Raw genomic sequence first — 20918 nt, forward strand, 5'->3', positions numbered from 1 at the left:
AAATCATCAAGCACTAAGATGAAACTGGCTCTTATGAGGATCGCCACAGGAAAGGACGACCCAGAGTTACCTCTGCTGCAGAGGATAAGTTCATTAGAGTTACCAGCCTCAGAAATTGCAGCCTATAAAAATGCTTCACAGAGTTCATGTAACAGACACATCTCGACATCAACTGTTCAGAGGAGACTACGTGAATCAGGCATTCATGGTCAAATTTCTGCAAAGAAACCACTACTAAAGAACACCAATAATAAGAAGAGACTTGCTTGGGCCAAGAAAAACGAGCAATGGACATTAGACCGGTGGAAATCTGTCCTTTGGTCTGATGAGTCCAAATTGGACATTTTTGGTTCCAACCGCCGTGTCTTTGCGAGACGCAGAGTAGGTGAACGGATGATCTCCGCATGTGTGGTTCCCACCGTGATGCATGGAGGAGGAGGTGTGATGGTGTGGGGGTGCTTTGTTGGTGACACTGTCTGTTGGTAACACTGTCTGTTAGAATTTGAGGCACACTTAACAGGCATGGCTACCACAGCATTATGCCATCCCATCTGGTTTGCACTTATTCCCACTATCATTTGTTTTTCAACAGGACAATGACCCAACGCACCTCCAGGCTATGTAAGGGCTATTTGACCAAGAAGGAGCGTGATGGAATGCTGCATCAGATGACCCGGCATCCACAATCACCCGACCTCAACCCAATTGAGATGGTTTGGGATTAATTGTACCGCAGACTGAAGGAAAAGCAGCCAACAGGTGCTCAGCATATGTGGGAACTCCTTCAAGACTGTTGGAGAAGCATTCCTCATGAAGCTGGTTGAGAGATTGCCAAGAGTGTGCTAAGCTGTCATCAAGGCTACTTTGAAGACTCTAAAACATATTTTAGGATTCTTTGGTTGGCAAGAAGTTTTTTTTATTATCAAGGGTTTTTCATACCCTTCTGCAAATAACCCTTTTAGAATCCTTTTTTTCTGAGTGTAGGATAGCCTACCAATATATATTAGAGGGGCATATGCACATTCTATAGATATAGGTACCATTTACTACAAATCAGTCCTTTTTTAATAGCTCTTTCTATTCTGTTTCTAAAGGCAAGAATGTACTTCTCTTGGGGATAGAAGTGAAAAAAGTTGCCTTGATCATCTGAATGCTCAGTTTTACATTGTGCCATTGAAATTCACTCTTGAGGTAATGCAACATTTATAAAACACCCGGCTCAAATTTGTATTCTTAAGAGTGGCAAGCCCAGATGAAATACCAATGTTTCAGTACACATTATTCACTATTAATGTACAGTACATTCGGAAAGTATTCAGACCCCTTCCCTTTTTCCACATTTTGTTATTTTACAGCCTTATTCTAAAATGGATTAAATAAAATAAAAAATACTGCATAATGACAAAGCAAAAACAGGGTTTTAGAAATGTTTTCAAATAAAAATCTGAAATACTTTATTTACCTAACTATTCAGACCCTTTGCTATAAGATTCGAAATTGAGCTCATGTGCATCCTGTTTCCATTGATCATCCTTGATGTTTCTACAACTTCATTGGAGTCCACCTGTGGTAAATTCAATTGATTGAACATGATTTGGAAAGGCACACACCTGTCTATATAAGGTCCCACTGTTGACAGTGCATGTCAGAGCAAAAACTAAACCATGAGCTCGAAGGAATTGTCCGTAGAGCTCCGAGACAGAATTGTGTCAAGGCACAGATCTGGGGAAGGGTACCAAAAAATGTCTGCAGCATTGAAGGTCTCCAAGAACACAGTGGCCTCCATCAGTCTTAAATGGAAACACCTAACTCTTCCTAGAGCTGGCCACTGAGCAATCGGGGGAGAAGGGCCTTGGTCAAGGAGGTGACCAAGAACCTGATGGTCACTCTGATTGAGCTCTGGAGTTCCTCTGTGGAGATGCGAGAACCTTCCAGAAGGACAACCATCTCTGCAGCACTCTACCAATCAGGCCTTTATGGTAGAGTGGCCAGACGGAAGCCACTCCTCAGTAAAAGGCACATGACAGCCCGCTTGGAGTTTCCCAAAAGGCACCTAAAGGACTCTGACAATGAGAAACAATGTTCTCTGGTCTGATGAAACCAAGATTGAACACTTTGGCCTGAATGCCAAGCTTCACGTCTGCAGGAAACCTGGCACCATCCCTATGGTGAAGCATGGTGGTGGCAGCATCATGTTCAGGACCTCAGACTGGGTCAAAGATTCACCTTCCAACAGGACAATGACCCTAAGCACACAGCCTAGACAACGCATGAGTGACTTCAGGACAAGTCTCTGAATCCCCTTGAGTGGCCCAAGGGGCACACTTAACAGGCATGGCTACCACAGCATTCTGCAGCGATTATGCCATCCCATCTGGTTTGCACTTATTCCCACTATCATTTGTTTTTCAACAGGACAATGACCCAACGCACCTCCAGGCTATGTAAGCCTGATTGAACATCTCTGGAGAGACCTTAAAAAGCTGTGAAGCAACGCTCCCCATCCAACCTGACAGAGCTTGAGAGGATCTGCAGAGAAGAATGGGAGAAACTCCCCAAATACAGGTGTGCCAAGCTTGTAGCATCATGCCCAAAAGTTTTTCAACAAAGTACTGAGTAAAAGGTCTGAATACTTATGTAAATATTTCTGTCGTTTTTTTGCAAATTTTCAGAATACCTGTTTTTGCTTTGTCATTATGGGGTATTGTCATTATGGGGCTCCATAGTGGTGCAGCGGTCTAAGGCACTACGTCTCAGTACAAGAGGTGTCACTGCAGTCTCTGGTTCAGGCTGAATCCAGGCTGCATCACATCCGGCTGTGATTGAGAGTCAAATAAGGCGGTGCACATTTGGCCCAGCGTAGACTGGTTTAGGCTGGGGTAGGCTGTCATTGTAAATAAGAATGTGTTCTTTAAATGACTTACCTAGGTTAAAATTATTATTATTATTATTTTTTAATCTGTAGATTGATGAAGGTAAAAAAATGATTTAATACATTTTAGAATAAGGCTTTCATGTAACAAAATGTGGAAAAAGTCAAGGGGTCTGAATCCTTTCGTATGTACTGCATGCAGACTATTTCATTCCTGTATTGTAATCTACCAGAGGGCTAGACACATTATTTCATTACATAACATTTTATGAATCTCATCTAATGAAACTATGTTGAAACTGGGACTGCGATGACGGCAATGTAGCAACATTCTCTATACCATTGTGTTGTGACTAGTAATTTCAGTGTTACTAATGACAAGTATAACCCAGAAGGATGAGCCTATGTACTTTATTTGCAGAAAAGGTTTTTCATCAGAGCTCATTCTACAAAACATGCAATGTGATGCTGAATACAAATGTCTCTGTTTTCCCACAAGGGGTTATTTTAGTGTTTGTCTGGAATCTCCTCTAGTCACATTAGTCAGAATTATTTTGTATCCAGACTCTCACACCACACCACTGCAGAATGGCTGTTGTACAGCCAGACCAGTAGATGGCTTCTTCTCTTCACTTGGAGTACCTTCTAATTAAGGATAACTAATGCCTCACTATCCTACCATGGTGATGGCTTATCTTTGGTTATGTTGAGAAATGCATTACATTTATGTTGCTTGTTTGAGAAGTGATATTTACATTTGATTGATGCATTCAGAAGTTATGTCTTCTACATAATATTCATGTCTATTTGAAGATCGGCCATGATGTATTTTGAAAGGCTACTTTTCAACCTAATTGGCTGAATGGTGCTCTGTAGGCTTTTTAACTCAAACACTGCACACATTTCCTTATAGAAGGAAAAGAATCAGAGGAAGGGGTCCCCCTCAGAGAATAGTCTGAATTCAATGTATGAAAGCAGAAATTGGCTAAATGTCATATTCGGTTGTATAGTGTATAGGTCAAGATAGTGTTGATTGTTTGGTATAAAGCTGAAAAGATTTCCCTGAAGGTATTGTGACATGATGAAGGATGTTGAAGAGACACATATATAATAGCTCCCCCCTCAATGTTGCTTTTTAGGTAAACCATAAGAGAGGACACACACCAGAGCGATTGACCGTGTGTGTCTCCTATTGGGGAAGGGGTAAAAGGGAATACATCAATAAAGTAACCTACATAAAACGTATCTGAGTAATTATTTTCTCTTATCATCCAAATTATTTGGTTGCATAACTGTCAGATAGGCTAGGTTATTCAAATGATGAGCACTGCTTTATTCTTCCTCCACATAATCATCCAATCGAATTACTCCCTCCCCCACCTCAAGTACATTTACGTGATATGTGACGTTACAAAATGCGGAGGAGGGTGCTGGGCAGGGACCACTTGGACCAAAGAGGAATCAACGCGATTTCATTTCAACGCAGAAACAACACATTTAGTCGGTAGTGGACTCGGGCGCCTTGCCGAAGCCGAGCCCATTGTATGCTTTTGACAGAGCAGCCAAAGAAAACCGTTCGATGAATTAAACCATTAAAAGGGACCGAATAGCCCAGAAAAGGAGTGTCTAGTGGTAGGCATTGCGGTTTGTGATCTCCGGAAAAGGGCAGGACACGGCCAAAGCGAAAGCGCCCAGTAGCCTATAGCTTATAACGGAAAATGAACCACATTCAAGTTTTGATAGTATGAATAAGAACCGCGTTTTGTTGCAATTGGGGACCAACTATTGATGCGTCTGTGCAATCTCGTTTTCAGACAACTTGCTAGTTCCCGCGGATTTTTTTTGATCACATCGTTTTTAACTCCTAGAATAGGGGTCTATTAATTTGTTTTCCTATTGTAAAGACTTACTTGTTCAAACCAAGATGAATTTCCAATCGGGGTCGGTGTCCGGTATCGCGCAGCAGTCTCAACCAGCCATGCCCACCCCAGGCACGGTCCCAGCGCCCGTTCCTGTACCAGTACCCCAGTCCATCCCATCCCAGTTCGGATCAGGATCATCCGGAGGCTCCGGGCAGGGTCAGTTCTGTTCGGGGACAGTATCAGGACAGGCTTCCCAGGCCGGCCAACAAGGCAACCAGCAGTTTGTTTTGTCCAACTCGGCAGCCATCCGGGCTGAGATCCATCGGTTCGAATCGGTCCACCCGAACATTTACTCAATCTACGACCTGATCGAACGCATCGATGACATGGCCCTGCAGAACCAGATCCGAGAACATGTGATCTCTATTGAAGGTGAGTAGGAGGGATAAAAAGCTAGTGTGGTTCTCAGCAATTGTCACAAGTAGGCAACTTGCAATGTAACAACCCCCAAGTCGTCCATCTCCTCTGATGGGCAATGGCAACATGGTCTCCATGGAGGTAGTCTTCAGCTCATTGTTTGGTGACAACAATCTCACTTTCTGTGAGGCTCAGTGCAGGAACGTCCTAGGATGAGTTTAGGAAATAACATTGCAAATGCAAACATTCATTATGCAAGGGCTAGCCTACTGTAATTGATGATACAGGCAGATCAATTAATATTCCATATGCCTGAATTTCCTGATGTCATGGGAGGAGAATAGAAAACCCTTGCTCAGTGCTCCTGTGTTGAACCACCTTTTCTTTGTGTTTCTTATTTTATTGCTTCTTATATTGGCACATCATAGAATATACCCTACTAGTAGTGCTTATGACACAGTAGGCCTTCACAGGGAAATATACTTCACAGCTGAATAACAACAAAAACATGTATAGATATGCATTGATTTGCTGTACATTGCAATCTGAGTTCAGTAGCCTATAGATTTGAATAAAGACGCCTCACTGCAGCACACATTATTTCTCTCAAATACCAAGCAGTATCCCATATAACCTAACAGTAAGAACACCTATTTCTTAAAATATGCCACTCAAACTGTACTCTGCATCACCTGTGACATAGTCGTTTAGATTCTGTACATCACACTTTAAGCTCTGGCGAGACACCTAGATCTAATGCACGTTTCCACCACCACTCTATCCATTTCCAAAGGTTTAAATTCGGCTCATTGACTTAAATCCTCATTTGGATTTAGAGATTAATTCTCACACTTGTGTTTAAGGATTTAAGATAAAGAGCTGGTCTTAGTGGCGGGAAAGTCTTGTGCTAACATCAAGTGTTTACCCATGTATTTGTTACTTGCATAGGAGACTGAAAGGAAAAGTAATCAGAGTTCAAAGCAGAGGGGGGAGGTAGTACCTGTAACATGAGCCATTATCTAGTGAAATGACCCACACAGGTCGTTGTCATAAGAGGAACTGTGAACAAACCTAAGATATAGGTCTATTGTGTGACCATGTGAAAGCCAGGGGTTCACTTCCACCAACAGTGAATTCTCATGTCTCAGAATCTAACTAGGCAAGTCGGTTAAGAACAAATTCTTATTTACAATGACCACCAAACCCGGCCGACGCTGGGCCAATTGTGTGCCGCCCTATGGGACTCTCTTTTCTATTTTATTATATATATATTTTTATTTTACCCCATTTTTCTCCCCAATTTTTGTGGTATCCAATTGTTAGTAATTACTGTCTTGTCTCATCGCTACAACTCCTGTACGGGCTCGAAAGCCATGCGTCCTCCGAAACACAACCCAACCAAGATGCACTGCTTCTTAACACGGCGCGCCTCCAACCCGGAAGCCAGCCGCACCAATGTGTCGGAGGAAACACCGTGCACCTGACTACCTTGGTTAGCGCACACTGCTGCGCCACTCGGGAGCTCTAACATAATGAATGCATTGGAGCGACACTGTTATTCACAGGTATAAACGTATCAACAGAGCAGCAAGGGAACAGGTAGAATAGGTTGGGTTGTCTAACCTACACATAAATCAATATCTGTACCATTATGCTGACTTGCTAGAATGATGCATACTCTATATTGAGTATACAAAACATTAAGAACAGCTGCTCTTTCCATGACAGACTGACCAGGTGAAAGCTGTGATCCCTTATTGATGTCACTTGTTAAAGCCACTTTAAGAGACCGGTTAAAGAATCATTTTTAAGCCTCAAGACAATTGAGACATGGATTGTATAGGTGTGACACAAAAAATGTGTCTTTGAATGGGGCATGGTGGTAGGTGATCGACACACCGGTTTGTGTCAAGCACTGCAACGCTGTTGAGTTTTTCACGCTCAACAGTATCCTATGTGTATCAAGAATGCTCCACCAGCCAAAGGACATCCAGCCAAGTTGACACAACTGTGGGAAGCGTTGGCGTCAACATGGGCCAGCATCCCTGTGGAACGCGTTGGACACCGTGTGTGTGTAACTCAATATTAGGAAGGTGTTCCTTTGTACACCCAGTGAATTTGCAGTTGTATGGGTTTGATAACTATTGAGTAGAGGTGCAGTGAACATAATTAAATATTAGATTATGTACTCTGTGTTCTCACCAACTGGAACCATGTTTCCATCAGATTTAACCTCCAAGTTACTTCACTATGCCGTCTTTAAATGGCAGACAATGACCTCACTTTTTCTCAAGGTGTGTTTTAAGAGATTCTGAGAAACTTCTTCTTAGTAGCAGCTCTACTCAGGCATGAGCCATTAGCGCTGAATGAGATATGTTCCCTTGGTGTGGGTACGTGATGAGGTCTATGACCTGTGCCTCGTACCATCATAACATTCACCGTGGTTGACACAGCAGTGTTGTTTCAGCGACTGGGGTTGATCCTGTAGTACTTGTTATGGATGTGTTAAGATAAGTCTCCTTTTAGGCTTTGAGGAATAGCACCGACTTGTTCTGATGCAAATGATTACATCATTTTGTCAATGAATGCGAGGCTTTATGCAATGGCTGAATATGGAAACACTAGAGCCTTTTATGTTGCCCTCTTAAATGCAGAATATTTGTTTTAATGAGGATGAGCAGTTTTCTGGTTCACTGCCAGATCAGAGTGTGTGACACAAATTAGGAAAAAACATTTCCCCTTTTAAAATCCGATCATTTTAGATTGTTCAATTGTACCAAAAAATAATTAGTCGGAAATGAAAGACAGTTATTTTTCTTCCCCAGGCAAGGCAAGTTATGTATTTGTTTTAGTGTACCTTATGACCAAGTCCAATGCCCCAAAACAATGAACATCTATTTGTATTTTTCTCAGCAAGCTCCCCATTTTTAGATGCATTCATATTTGACATACTGTGTATTAGCTTTCTTATTAATGTCCCCATTGTAGAAAGCCAGAAGAGCTGCAACAGGAGACATTAGTGTAGTCGACTAGACTTCACCTGTACTGTAGGACTGCACGTTCCCCTTCGATCTTGCATCATTGCAGTCTCTGTTGCTAAGAAACCAATGGATCTCATGCCTTCAGTTGAAAATACTAGAGAGAGAATAACAATTCTATGCCAACAGAGAAATGCAGCCACTATCGAACATATCTTCTTCTGTGTGAATCGTGAAACACCAACGATTCTTTGAGACAGATCATCGGGAGTAGTGATAATACTAGGTGAGGTTTCTCTTCTCACCACTCCCTTCACAGTAATGTTTGATATGCCAAGCACCAGTTTGTCTCTAGTGAGCAAATTTACTGCAATCAGAAGAACCGAGACAAAGGAGCAGCAGGAGCTTGTTTATTTGTTGTGGGTGATCAATGTTTTATTGATTTTTAGAAAATACAGAATAACCAATGCTTTTGACTGTCATACAAACAATGTAGTGCAGAAGACATGGTTTATAATGACCCTTTGTTTAATATAAATGTTTTAACTTGTTTGTTTGCAGCTCACTGTCTGATATAACTGCTTGAATATGCCACATTTTCTGGTGTAGAGGAATATGACAAGCTATGAATGTGACTTTGAGACCCGGGGTATGCACAGTGCCAAGCGTGTCAAGGGGAAGAACAAAATGTGCCTTCTTATTGGAGGTATCTGTGAAAGATTCCATGCTAGGGTCCACCCTGACCACTTATGTAAGAGAAGTTACATAGATTTAGATGGAACACTTAACATTAACCTCTCCAACCTGTGTGTGTCTCTTGGAGGGGTTAGGATCAAAGCAGAAGATGAATTTGGGTCTGTTTCTGGTTGTCAATAACTAAACATGACCAAATGGTTCCTTGTCCCTTACAGTATTACAGGAGGGCAGAGAGATAATCATGTGCAGTAGAATCTGAATCGGATCGGTCGATCATTCAAATGTCCTCCATTTGACTTCTGGGCCTTGTTTCTTATCCAATTAAAAGAGGAGATTACTTATTCATTGTTTAATGTATCTTTAGTTAACTGATTATTTGTATTATGCTAATATTAAGCTGATAATCATTAAGCAAGATATGATATCAAATCAAATCGAAGTTTATTTGTCACGTGCGCCGAATACAACCTTACAGTGAAATGCTGACTTACAGGCTCTAACCAACAGTGCAAAAAAGGTATTAGGTGAACAATAGGTAGGTAATGAAATAATAAACAGTAAAAAGACAGTGAAAAATAAATAACAGCAGCGAGGCTACATACAGACACCGGTTAGTCGGGCTGATTGAGGTAGTATGTACATGTAGATATGGTTAAAGTGACTATGCATATACTGTATGATAAACATAGAGTAGCAGTAGTGTAAAAGAGGGGGTGGTGGGTGGCGGGACACAATGCAGGAGACCCGGTTAGCCAATGTGCGGGGGCACTGGTTGGTCGGGCCAATTGAGGTAGTATGTACATGAATGTATAGTAAAAGTGACTATGCATAAATGATAAACAGAGAGTAGCAGCAGTGTAAAGAGGGGTCGGGGGGGTCACACAATGCAAATAGTCCATTTGATTACCTGTTCAGAAGTCTTATAGCTTGGGGGTAAAAACTGTTGAGAAACCTTTTTGTCCTAGATTTGTCACTCTGTTACCGCTTGCCATGCGGTTGTAGAGAGAACAGTCTATGACTGGGGTGGCTTGGGGTCTTTGACAATTTTTAGGGCCTTCCTTTGACACCCTCTGTAGTGCCTTTCGTTCGGAGGTCGAGCAATTGCCATACCAGGCAGTGATTCAACCAGTCCGGATGCTCTCGACGTTGCAGCTGTAGAACCTTTTGGGGATCTGAGGACCCATGCCAAATCTTTTTAGTTTCTAGAGGGGGAATAGGCTTTGTCGTGCCCTCTTCACGACTGTCTTGGTGTGTTTGGACCATTCTAGTTTGTTGGTGATGTGGACAGCAAGGAACTTGAAGCTCTCAACCTGCTCCACTACAGCCCCGTCGATGAGAATGGGTGCGTGCTCGGTCCTCTTTTTTCTGTAGTCTACAATCATCTCCTTAGTCTTGGTTATGTTGAGGGAGAGGTTGTTATTCTGACATCACCTGGCCAGGTCTCTGACTTCCTCCCTATTGGCTGTCTTGTCGTTGTCGGTGATCAGGCCTTCCACTGTTGTCTACAAACTTAATGATGGTGTTGGAGTTGTGCCTGGCCATGCAGTCGTGGGTGAACAGGGAGTACAGGAGGGGACTGAGCACGCACCCCTGAGGGGCTCCAGTGTTGAGGATCAGCGTGGCAAATCAAATCAGATTTTATTTGTCACATACACATGGTTAGCAGATGTTAGTGCGAGTGTAGCGAAAGGGCTCAGAACGCACCCTTGTGGGGCCCCAGTGTTCAGGATCAGCGGGGTGGAGATGTTGTTGCCTACCCTCACCACCTGGGGGTGGCCCATCAGGAAGTCCAGTACCCAGTTGCACAGGGCGGGGTCGAGACCCAGGGTCTCGAGCTTGATGACGAGCTTGGAGGGCACTATGCTGTTAAATGCCGAGCTGTAGTCGATGAACAGCATTCTCACATAGGTATTCCTCTTGTCCAGATGGGTTAGGGCAGTGTGCAGTGTGGTTGAGATTGCATCGTCTGTGGACCTATTTGGGCGGTAAGCAAATTTGAGTGGGTCTAGGGTGTCAGGTAGGGTGGAGGTGATATGGTCCTTGACTAGTCTCTCAAAGCACTTCATGATGACGGAAGTGAGTGCTACGGGGCGGTAGTCGTTTAGCTCAGTTACCTTAGCTTTCTTGGGAACAGGAACAATGGTGGCCCTCTTGAAGCATGTGGGAACAACAGACTGGGTTAGGGATTGATTGAATATGTCCGTAAACACACCAGCCAGCTGGTCTGCGCATGCTCTGAGGGCGTGGCTGGGGATGCCGTCTGGGCCTGCAGCCTTGCGAGGGTTGACACGTTTAAATGTTTTCCTCGCGTCGGCTGCAGTGAAGGAGAGTCCGCATGTTTTAGTTGCGGGCAGTGTCAGTGCACTGTATTGTTCTCAAAGCGGGCAAAAAAGTTATTTAGTCTGCCTGGGAGCATGACATCCTGGTCCGTGACGGTGCTGGTTTTCTTTTTGTAATCGTTGATTGACTTTAGACAATGCCACATACCTCTTGTGTCTGAGCCGTTGAATTGAGATTCTACTTTGTCTCTATACTGACGCTTAGCTTGTTTGATTGCCTTGCGGAGGGAATAGTTACACTGTTTGTATTCGGTCATGTTTCCAGTCACCCTGCCCTGATTAAAAGCAGTGGTTCGCGCTTTCAGTTTCACGCGAATGCTGCCATCAATCCACGGTTTCTGGTTTGGGAATGTTTAATCGTTGCTATGGGAACGACATCTTCAATGCTTCATCTGACCACTTTTTTATAGACCGAGTCACTGGTTCTTCCTGCTTTAATTTTTGCTTGTAAGCCGGAATCAGGAGGATAGATTTACCAAATGGAGTGCGAGAGAGCTTTGTACACATCTGTGTGTGGAGTACAGGTGATCTAGAATTTTTTTCCCCTCTGGTTGCACATTTATGTTAGGTAGAAATTAGGTAGAACTGATTTAAGTTTCCCTGCATTAAAGTCTCCGGCCACTAGGAGCGCTGCCTCTGGGTGAGCGATTTCCTGTTTCCTTATTTCCTTATACAGCTGACTGAGTGCGGTCTTAGTGCCAGCATCTGTCTGTGGTGGTAAATAAACAGCCACGGAAGTATAGCTGAATACACTCTCTTGGCAAATAGTGTTTGCATTTTATCACACGATACTCTACTTCAGGCGAGCAAAATCTAGAGACTTCCTTAGATTTCATGCACCAGCTGTTGTTTACAAATATGCACACACCCCGTCATCTTTACGGAGTGTGCTGTTCTATCTTGCTGGTGCAGCGTATATCCCGCTAGCTGAATATCCATGTCATCATTCAGCCACGATTCCGTGAAACATAAGATATTACAGTTCTTTTTTAATGTACTTTTGGTAGGATATTTGTGATCGTGCCTCGTTTATTGTCCAATGATTGCACGTTGGTGATATTACATCCCCTCTGTGTAATTCATTTGTTTTAAAGAGCTGGGACACTGGCCATTCAGATAAAATACATAATCTCAGATGTGACTGAGATTTTTATAGGTCAAAGGCTGGGAAGAGAGGCTTGTTATTTTTTAAACAGTAGTGTCATTCACACTGCATCGCCTCAATGGTATTACCGGTAGGCCGGATTTGAATGAGGGCACGCCTGCTTTAGGATGAAAACACTTTTGGGTTAGCTGTGAAAAGTGTAAAAGTAAAATCTAGATCAGTGTGATACAGAAGCAGCTCCTCGCCGATTATTTCTGTGTTATATTTAGCCAGTCATTCCAATGAGAACCAGGGTTGTGTTCCATTAACAAGGCTTGCTCTTGGGAACATGGCTCCTTTCATTTGGTGATGAAGGCTGTTGTAATTGTTACCCTCATTTATGTTTTTACATTAAACTTTTACCGTTCATTTTGGAAAAGATTTGACTGTCAGTCTTGAGTTAACCTAACCCAGCTTTCTTCGATAGAATCTCAGATTTTCAATGTTTTAGTATATGAGGTGTCTTAAGAGGGTGTAGTTGTACAGTAATAAACACAACTGACGCCTGTAGGTGTTGTAATAAGCTGCTGTTTATATCCTAACATCTGTTCATCATTTGTTTTGATTATTACTATTCATATACCTCTATGCTTGTTGTTTCAAACTCCCCTTGGCTTCAAGGGACTCACCCAGACACTAACCAATGTCAAGGACAGGCCGGTGGCCTTACCTCCTGAACCCACAGCTGCCCCAGGTAGTGATGCAATATGGGGATCTCGAGCATGGGCTAACAAGCCTGCACTCATTTCAGTATTGAGTACAGCACAATGGCACATTGTGTACAGAAAATGCTAGAAGAGACAACACAGAGGAGACGGAGAGAGCGAGAGAGAAGACAGAGAAGATAGAGGGAGAGAGAGGAAGACACAGGGGAGCCCAGCCTGCTGCCAGAGTGTGGCACATAACATAAGCTGTCCTCTGGCACAAGCAGCCTGCCTAAACACATCTCTCCTTTAGTCAATTACCATAGTGAACGTAACCTCTCTAGAGGCCCATAAGAACGTAGTGAAGATGTTGCGTCTCTCCTTTTTGCAGATTTTTCCTCTACCCTTGAAATGAGAATGAAATGACTAACTGATGTCATATTCAGTGATGCCGATTTATTTTTATGGGTTTATGGCAAGTGCTGTTTGCATTCTCAATGCTCTCACAGTGTTGACACACTGCCCATCAGACTGATAATTAAACAGTAAGGCATGCTCCTATGGATTTGGTTTCTCCTCTGGTAGTATGGACACAGTGGTCTGTGTGCCCCAATTAAGGCACCGGTTTCTCCTTTTCACTTACTTTGCACTCTCAAATAACCTTCAGTCATCCACAAAAAAAACAGTTTTAGGCCCACAACGTTGAGCGGAAATTGAAGTTAGAGTGTTTTCTGCACAGGAGCTCTGCTAGGTGGTGGATCGATATTATGGAGGCTAGTATAAGATGTGTGGGAGTTGTGAATAGTTTTTTTCTGGATACTGGTGGGATATGACATCCACAGGTATTGATCAGTATGGAGCATCCTTGTCAAAGCCAAGGCACTGCTGCTACTAGTGTATAAAGAAAACCAGTCCAGTCTATTTCAGTTTGTCATCACAGAACCAGTCATTTTACAAGGGAGTAGAGTGAAAGAGTCAGTCAACCCCACCACCTGCGTCTCTTATGAAGTGTTTTAATGTGGAATGTTGTGTTTATAGAGTAGCTGGGAGACTGTTTGCTGGCTCTAAATCTGTACCAAAGTAAAGCCTGGCGTATAAACACATCTGCCTGCCACACTAGGACAACCTGAAATAAACCTGCAGCTTGTTGGGTTTCCCATGTATTCAACCTCTGAGAGGAGCACAAACTGGAACAAAATACCGTCATCTTTAGATCACTGGAAGTACAATGTGTCTTTGACTGTTGAAATTTTCGCTTTTGTTTCTCTGACATTTGACTATTTATTTTGACACCAACGGTTTTGAATTTCAAATGTTATTTTGTAAATGGACACATTTTCTTTCTCGTTTTAAGGAAGAGGAAAACAAAACCCACAATGCACCTCGTTACTATAGGGTTGACTGGAAGATGGTAGTTGTGTGCTCTTAAGAATGTGACTGCAAAGCTTCCTTTTTCTTCAAAGAGATGTAGAGTGCCACACATCCCCAGTCTTTCATACATGTGAACCAACAAAGATTGGAGTGAACACCTGTAAGCTGGATGAAGCCATCATGCCTGTCACCCTTGTGGGGATTGGCTCATTCTACAAAGTTTCCTCTGCTGTTGCTTTTAACTTTTACTTTAGAGAAGAAAATACTAGATCTACGCCAGCAACTGACTATCGACCAACCTAGCAGCACAATGTTGGTTTCTTTGGAGAGAAAACAAGAAAATGAAGACCATTCATCTCTGTTGAATCTTAGAGAACTGTCAAAGATCCTCCTTAATCGTTTTTTCCCCCCATCGAGCCCAGCCTATTGTAACATTTGAATAATTTAATATGGGAGTACAGTAAGCCTTTCCCCCAAGCCTTGACAGATGCATGGGTGGCAGTTGATATGGCGATTGCACACGCCCTGCTCTCCGTGTCAAAAGCCCCTTTGTCCCGTCGTTTCTCCATGCGATTTCACGGCGTCAAAATGCTCATTACATTCATCCCTATTCAGATGAGTTCCAACATTCTTTCTGACCTCAGACCCCTACAGTTGTCAGGGATGTGCCAAGCGGCAAAGCCAATCACAGGGCATGAATGTGTCTGTGAGGTCGTGGTAGGGCTGCCTGTGTGCACTATGCAGTGGCTCTGTCGTCCCCTCAGTACTCTCTTCACAAGGCCATTACTGCATAGGTCTTAGTGAATAATGTGATGCAATGCTCCCTCCACAGTAGAATGTCCTCCATTGTCTTTTTGAACAAAGGCTTTCTCTCTCATTGATGGACAGGTTTTTAAAATTATTTTTAAATTTTAAATATTTTTATAATCTGGTTTCGACTGTAGAGGGTTGTGGGGAATTGTAAAAAACTTAAAGCTTTTTTGAGACCTGTTTCCATCTACTCCATGTCTATGGTAATATTTGATCACACCAGGACTAGAAGCATAATGAATGTGGAGAGGAGCTCTGTTACTCCATTCAAAGTGAGTGTGATCGTCACAATTACTGTCAGTGATACATCATGATGAGAATGTACCTCTAGAAATTTTGTAGAAGGCTTGTCCTTTCAGCACTATCTCTCTGTGCTCTATATAAACAAATAGAGCAGTAATGGATATTCACTTGACACCTGTAATTACCTTGTCGCCAAAGTTTCGCAGTGGTCAAAATAATTTGTTGTGTTTTCTCAACCCGGCTGTGTTCTATCCGTCCTGATCACATCATGGAAGTACTGTGACTCCTGCCAGGCCTGCAAGGCTGGGCCTACAAGCAGATGGCCACTGACAGAGGAAGGGAAGGGGTGTTGGAAAGCAGTCATTTTTATATTTTTAATTTCACCTTTATTTAACCAGGTAGACCGGTTGAGAACACCTTTATTTAACCAGGTAGACCGGTTGAGAACACCTTTATTTAACCAGGTAGACCGGTTGAGAACAAGTTCTCATTTACAACTGTGACCTGGCCAAGATAAAGCAAAGCAGTGCGACAAAAACAACACAGAGTTACACATAAACAAACGTACAGTCAATAACATACACACAGACACACACATTTTTGTATTGCTATCCTTGTGGGGACAAAATAATTGATTCCCATCCTAAATCTAACCTTAACACCAAACCCCTAACCCTAAAAATATACCTAAAACTAACCCCACTTGTCCGAATTGTCCTTGTTTTGCTATCCTTGTGAGGACTTCTGGTACCCATAAGGATAGTTAAACAAAAACACACAGGGGCTCTGTAAGGGGCTCTGATTAGAAAGCAGTGACGGAGGGAGTGAAAGGTTCCAGGCCTCTAAGCCTGCCAGCAGTCCCGTGTCTCACTGTGTGGAGATCTAGACAGGTTGGGGATGGGCATGTAGCGGGGAGCTGTGGGGTTAGGCTGAACCACAGGGCTCTACTTTAGTCAGCCTCTCTGAAGAGAACCTTCAGACCGTGACATTCCTTCCCTTTCCCTTAAGGCCCACCACGTTTTCCTCCTTGATTAGAAAATGCTGGATAAGGGAAACCGAGACGGGAGGTGGCCATAATGTAGAGTAGTATCATGACCGCATGGGCTAACCTGCTGCTGGTTATTACATTGGAGTCAGGAGTCTGAGTCTGTATCTCCCACTCCTTGAAAGCTAATTGGGAATGTCTATTTAAAGGTTGGAGGCCTGGCTGTGGAACTGGGATATTAAATAGAATTTCTTAAATAGCAATTCTAGCACAAGGCCATGTCACAGTTCTTGTGCATCAGTCACTTCTCAAGGACATTTGTGGACAGTTTTGAGTCCTGACATGTCATCAAAAGGGCAATTAATAGCTGGTGGAGTTGTTTTGATGAGTTATGTTGAAGGATGTGAATGGGTTTCTTTCAGGGGTAATGTTCTTGGAGTGTCTTATTGCGCCCTTCACTGCCAGCATTACTAACACCTCAGTGCAGTTGAGTGTGCCGCACGGATTTCCGAAAAGGTCTGCTCTCATTTGAAAGTCTGTGGAAATTGACAGTCACATTGCCATGAAATGATGAATCTGTTTTCTACCAGAAAGTACAAAGCCAATAGGACTTACAGTTTCTGCAATACTGACAAAATCATGTGGCATATTTGGTCTTTTGGTATAGTTTCTAGGTTAAATGTGTTGATAATATGGTATAATCCCGAACATTTTGTTTTCTTCAAGCTTTTGAAATAGATGACAATACACTGAACAAAAATATAAACACAACTTGGGAAAATGTCTAAGATTTTACCGAGTTACAGTTGATATAAAGAAATCAGTCGACTGAAATGCATTAGGCTCTAATCTATGGATATCACATGACTGGGAATGCATGTATTTAAAAAACAACAGACGGTAGTTGTGTGGATCAGAAAAGCAGTCAGTATCTGATGTGACCACCATTTCCCTCATGAAGAGCGACATCTCCTTCACATAGAGTTGATCAGGCTGTTGATTATGGCCTGTAGAATGTTGTCCCACTCCTCTTCATTGGCTGTGCAAAGTTGCTGGATATTGGCGGGAACTGGAACACGCTGTCATACACATTCGTGCATTCAAATTGTCTCGATAAAATGCAATTGTGTTTATGCGTGCGCATACCATAATCCCACTGCCACCATGGGGCACTCTGTTCACAACATTGACATCCGCAAACCACTCGCCCACACGACTCCATACATGAGGTCTACCATCTGCCCGGTACAGTTGAAACCGGGATTAATCCGTGAAGAGCTCACTTCTCCAGCGTGCCAGTGGCCATCGAAGGTGAGCATTTGCCCCAGTTGCGATGCTGAACTGCAGTCAAGACCCTGGTGAGGACAACAAGCACGCAAATGAGCTTCCCTGAGACGGTTTGTGCAGAAATTCTTCAATTGTGCATAGGACTGTTGCGGTGACTGCATTACCGCCACACTGGCATTCATGACCACAGATCAATTCTATTTGACCGTTGAATCATGGTCATCTCCTTTTTATGCACTCTGGACATGTTAGTAGTACCCAACTTGCTTACAATCATCAGGTTGCTGATGGCCTTGTACTCAGGGCTCTATTGTCCCTCTATAACCAGTCTGACATCTGCAAATGCAATAAAAAAATCCTATAGAAGTATGTGCTTTTAAAACTCACCTCACTGATTGATAAATTGAAAACTTAAACTGGTTGAAACTGAGTGGGGAAAACAATTCTGAATTAAAATGTTAGCCTTTTTATACAAAGCATAGCCTACCACATTACAGAAGGCAGAAAAACATAAAAAAAACTGATTTAGGAGATCTTTGGTACATAATTGGTCTAGCCTAAATTAAACAGATTCTGTTCGCCAACATTATAGGGCCTTTGGTTTTGAATAGCCTAGTAATAGGGCATTTTTTTATACAGTATTTTCATAATTAATAGGCTGACACATTACCTTTTTGACTACACAATCTCACCATTGTGCATTTCCATCTCCTCCCTTCTCTCCTTCAATCCTTTCTCCAGTGGGCAGAGAGAGGGCCTGGCAACAGTTTAATGAAATATGTTTCGTTGTGAAAACCTGTTACTATCGACGTTCCCGAACAGATGTAACTTTATTTCTCAAATGAAGCGCTGGGTAGCTGCAGGAATAGGTTTTGGAGAGCCCATGGCATACAGAGTTAATGGCAGAATTTCACCGGTTGCACAGCGAAATAACCGGAGTAGCCTATCTGACATGGGACTAATCAGTGGGAAAATGGCCCCCATTCACTATTCAAGTGCATACAGATGTCTTTTTTTCTCTTGCCACTGTTCGTGCCCATTTGATAATGGGACATTCTAAATCTAAACTCATTTGACATATTAGTAAAGACTAGATTAAATTGAGAATAGTCTGATGGGTGACATAATGATCACTTGAATAGAGCTGGAGAGAACAGCTTGTGCAGCCTGAGGCAAAGAACAGTGCAAGCATTTCTTGCAACTTTCACAAATCAATAGCCTATAGTCGCATCATGCAGCCCATATCTTTTCATTTCGAAGGCATTATATCATTTACAATTAAAGTTGCCAAATACTTCTAAATCTAGCATATAGGAGCTGTTTCAAATGATCACTTTTACACTCAACATAGCCATTTCATATGCACACACTCCTCTGGAATGGGGAAAATATTATTTCTATTTTATTCAGCTAAATTCATTATCTTCTTACTATAAAATAATGACATGGTACTTATAAGCATATCTTGCCTGCTAAGTGAACAAGCGTACAAACTATGGCATGGTGCCTAGCCATATAACAAACAGTAGACCAACTCATATTCTGTTCTTCTGAAATACATTTTCTTCATGTTTCTTTAGACCTGCCTAAATAATGGATTTATCGTGATGGTGTATAGCCAATAGATTTATTCAACTTTTACATGTAGATGTTCCAAAGGTGTGAATCAGCAGCTTGTATGTGTGGAGGCCTGGATATGCTAAATGTGTTTGTTAATTATTGATCGATTACTGTGAGACCGGACATCTTTTGCATGACTGTAACGGCTGACAAAATGTCATGACTGCCACAGCCCTAGTTGTTTAAACCCACAGTTTCATCATCTATCCGGGTGGCTGGTCTCAGACGATCCCACAGGTGAAAAAGCCAGATGTGGAGGTCCTGGGCTGGTGTGGTTACACATGGTCTGCGGTTGTGAGGCTATAGATGGTAGAGAAATGGTTATGGCTTATGGTAGAGAAATTAACATTAAATTCTCTAGGAACAGCTCTGGTGGACATTCCTGCAGTCAGCATGCCAATTGCATGCTCCTTCAACTTGAGACATCTGTGGGATTGTGTGACAGAACTGCACATTTTAGTGGCTTTTTATTGTTCCCAGCACAAGGTGCATCTGTGTAATAATCATGCTGTTTAATCGGCTTCTTGGTATGCCACACCTGTCAGGTGGATGGATTATCTTGGTAAAGGATACATTCTCACTAACATGGATGTAAACACATTTGTGCACAACATTTGAGCGAAATAAGCTTTTTATGCGTGTGTAACATTGCTGGGATTTTATTTCAGCTCATGAAACATGGGACCAATACTTTACATGTTGCATTGTATATTTTTGTTCAGTGTATATTACACAAACACAACACACACAGATCACTATTCTTCTCATGGAACTATATATACTGTAGTTGCTCTTGGTTGTAGTTTTTCTGAGGCAAGTATCACTATATTATTAAAAACACAACAAGCAAATACATTTTCTTGACATTTTAATATATTGTTTAACGGAACACAACAAGCATATCTGCTTTCTAGTAGTGTAGGTGTTCCTGGTTGTTTTATTGAGGCAAGTCAGTTGTCAATAGAGCTTGTTTAATGTGTCAGAGTTATCGCCCCCGTCCTACATTTCTGGTGTAGATGTCATCATGTTGAAGGCTAGCAGCCAGCTCTGTGACCCTGTGTACACTGCTTTCAAAGGACTTCCGTTGGAAACATTCCAAGTAGGAGCGACTAACTACAAACGCACACCAACTGTTTCTTTTTAGAGCCATTTTTCACCAACTTGAGAGAAATTACAGTAAAAGTAGTAACATTGCAAACAACATCAAACATGTGGACTCTGAAACCTATGCTTAACAGGTAATTCTCTTAGATATTTATATTGAGAATGTAAACTTAGAGGTACAAAGGTCATACCCCCAAAACATGCTAACTTCTCACCATTACCAATAACAGGAGGTTAGCATTTCTTTGCGCGTATGATATTTATGCCTCTAACTTTCTCGCTAATCATTATTTTTTACATTTTCCGTAATCATGGTAGCATCTATTGGGGGGGGGGGTTGTACTGTAAGATAATCCAAAATACTGGAGTGTAGAGTGAAATTAAGTTTTAGCTTCACTGTCCAAATAAATACGGAGGGGAGTGTCGATGTTCTGGGGGTTCCGTCCATGCATTGTTTATCACAACAGTAGAGGTAAGACTCGTTTTAAGAGTGCTTGTCTAAAGGACCATTTCTGAAAGGAAATAAAGCAGAGGGAACTATAGTAT

General features: G+C 42.3%; 1 protein-coding gene across 1 annotated transcript in view; it reads left to right on the top strand.

The window, feature by feature from the left end:
* The first annotated feature begins 4306 nt into the window (after positions 1-4306).
* The window catches only part of LOC109874721 (arf-GAP with GTPase, ANK repeat and PH domain-containing protein 3), a 261538-nt gene continuing 244926 nt past the window's right edge, over positions 4307-20918 (top strand). Inside the window, exon 1 of the mRNA XM_031810043.1 lies at positions 4307-5166. Coding sequence (XP_031665903.1) covers positions 4797-5166 — 370 coding nt within the window. The 5' untranslated portion in view covers positions 4307-4796. The remainder of the gene's footprint in view (positions 5167-20918) is intronic.

This window comes from Oncorhynchus kisutch, linkage group LG30, assembly GCF_002021735.2.
Source record: "Oncorhynchus kisutch isolate 150728-3 linkage group LG30, Okis_V2, whole genome shotgun sequence".
NCBI lineage: Eukaryota > Metazoa > Chordata > Actinopteri > Salmoniformes > Salmonidae > Oncorhynchus > Oncorhynchus kisutch.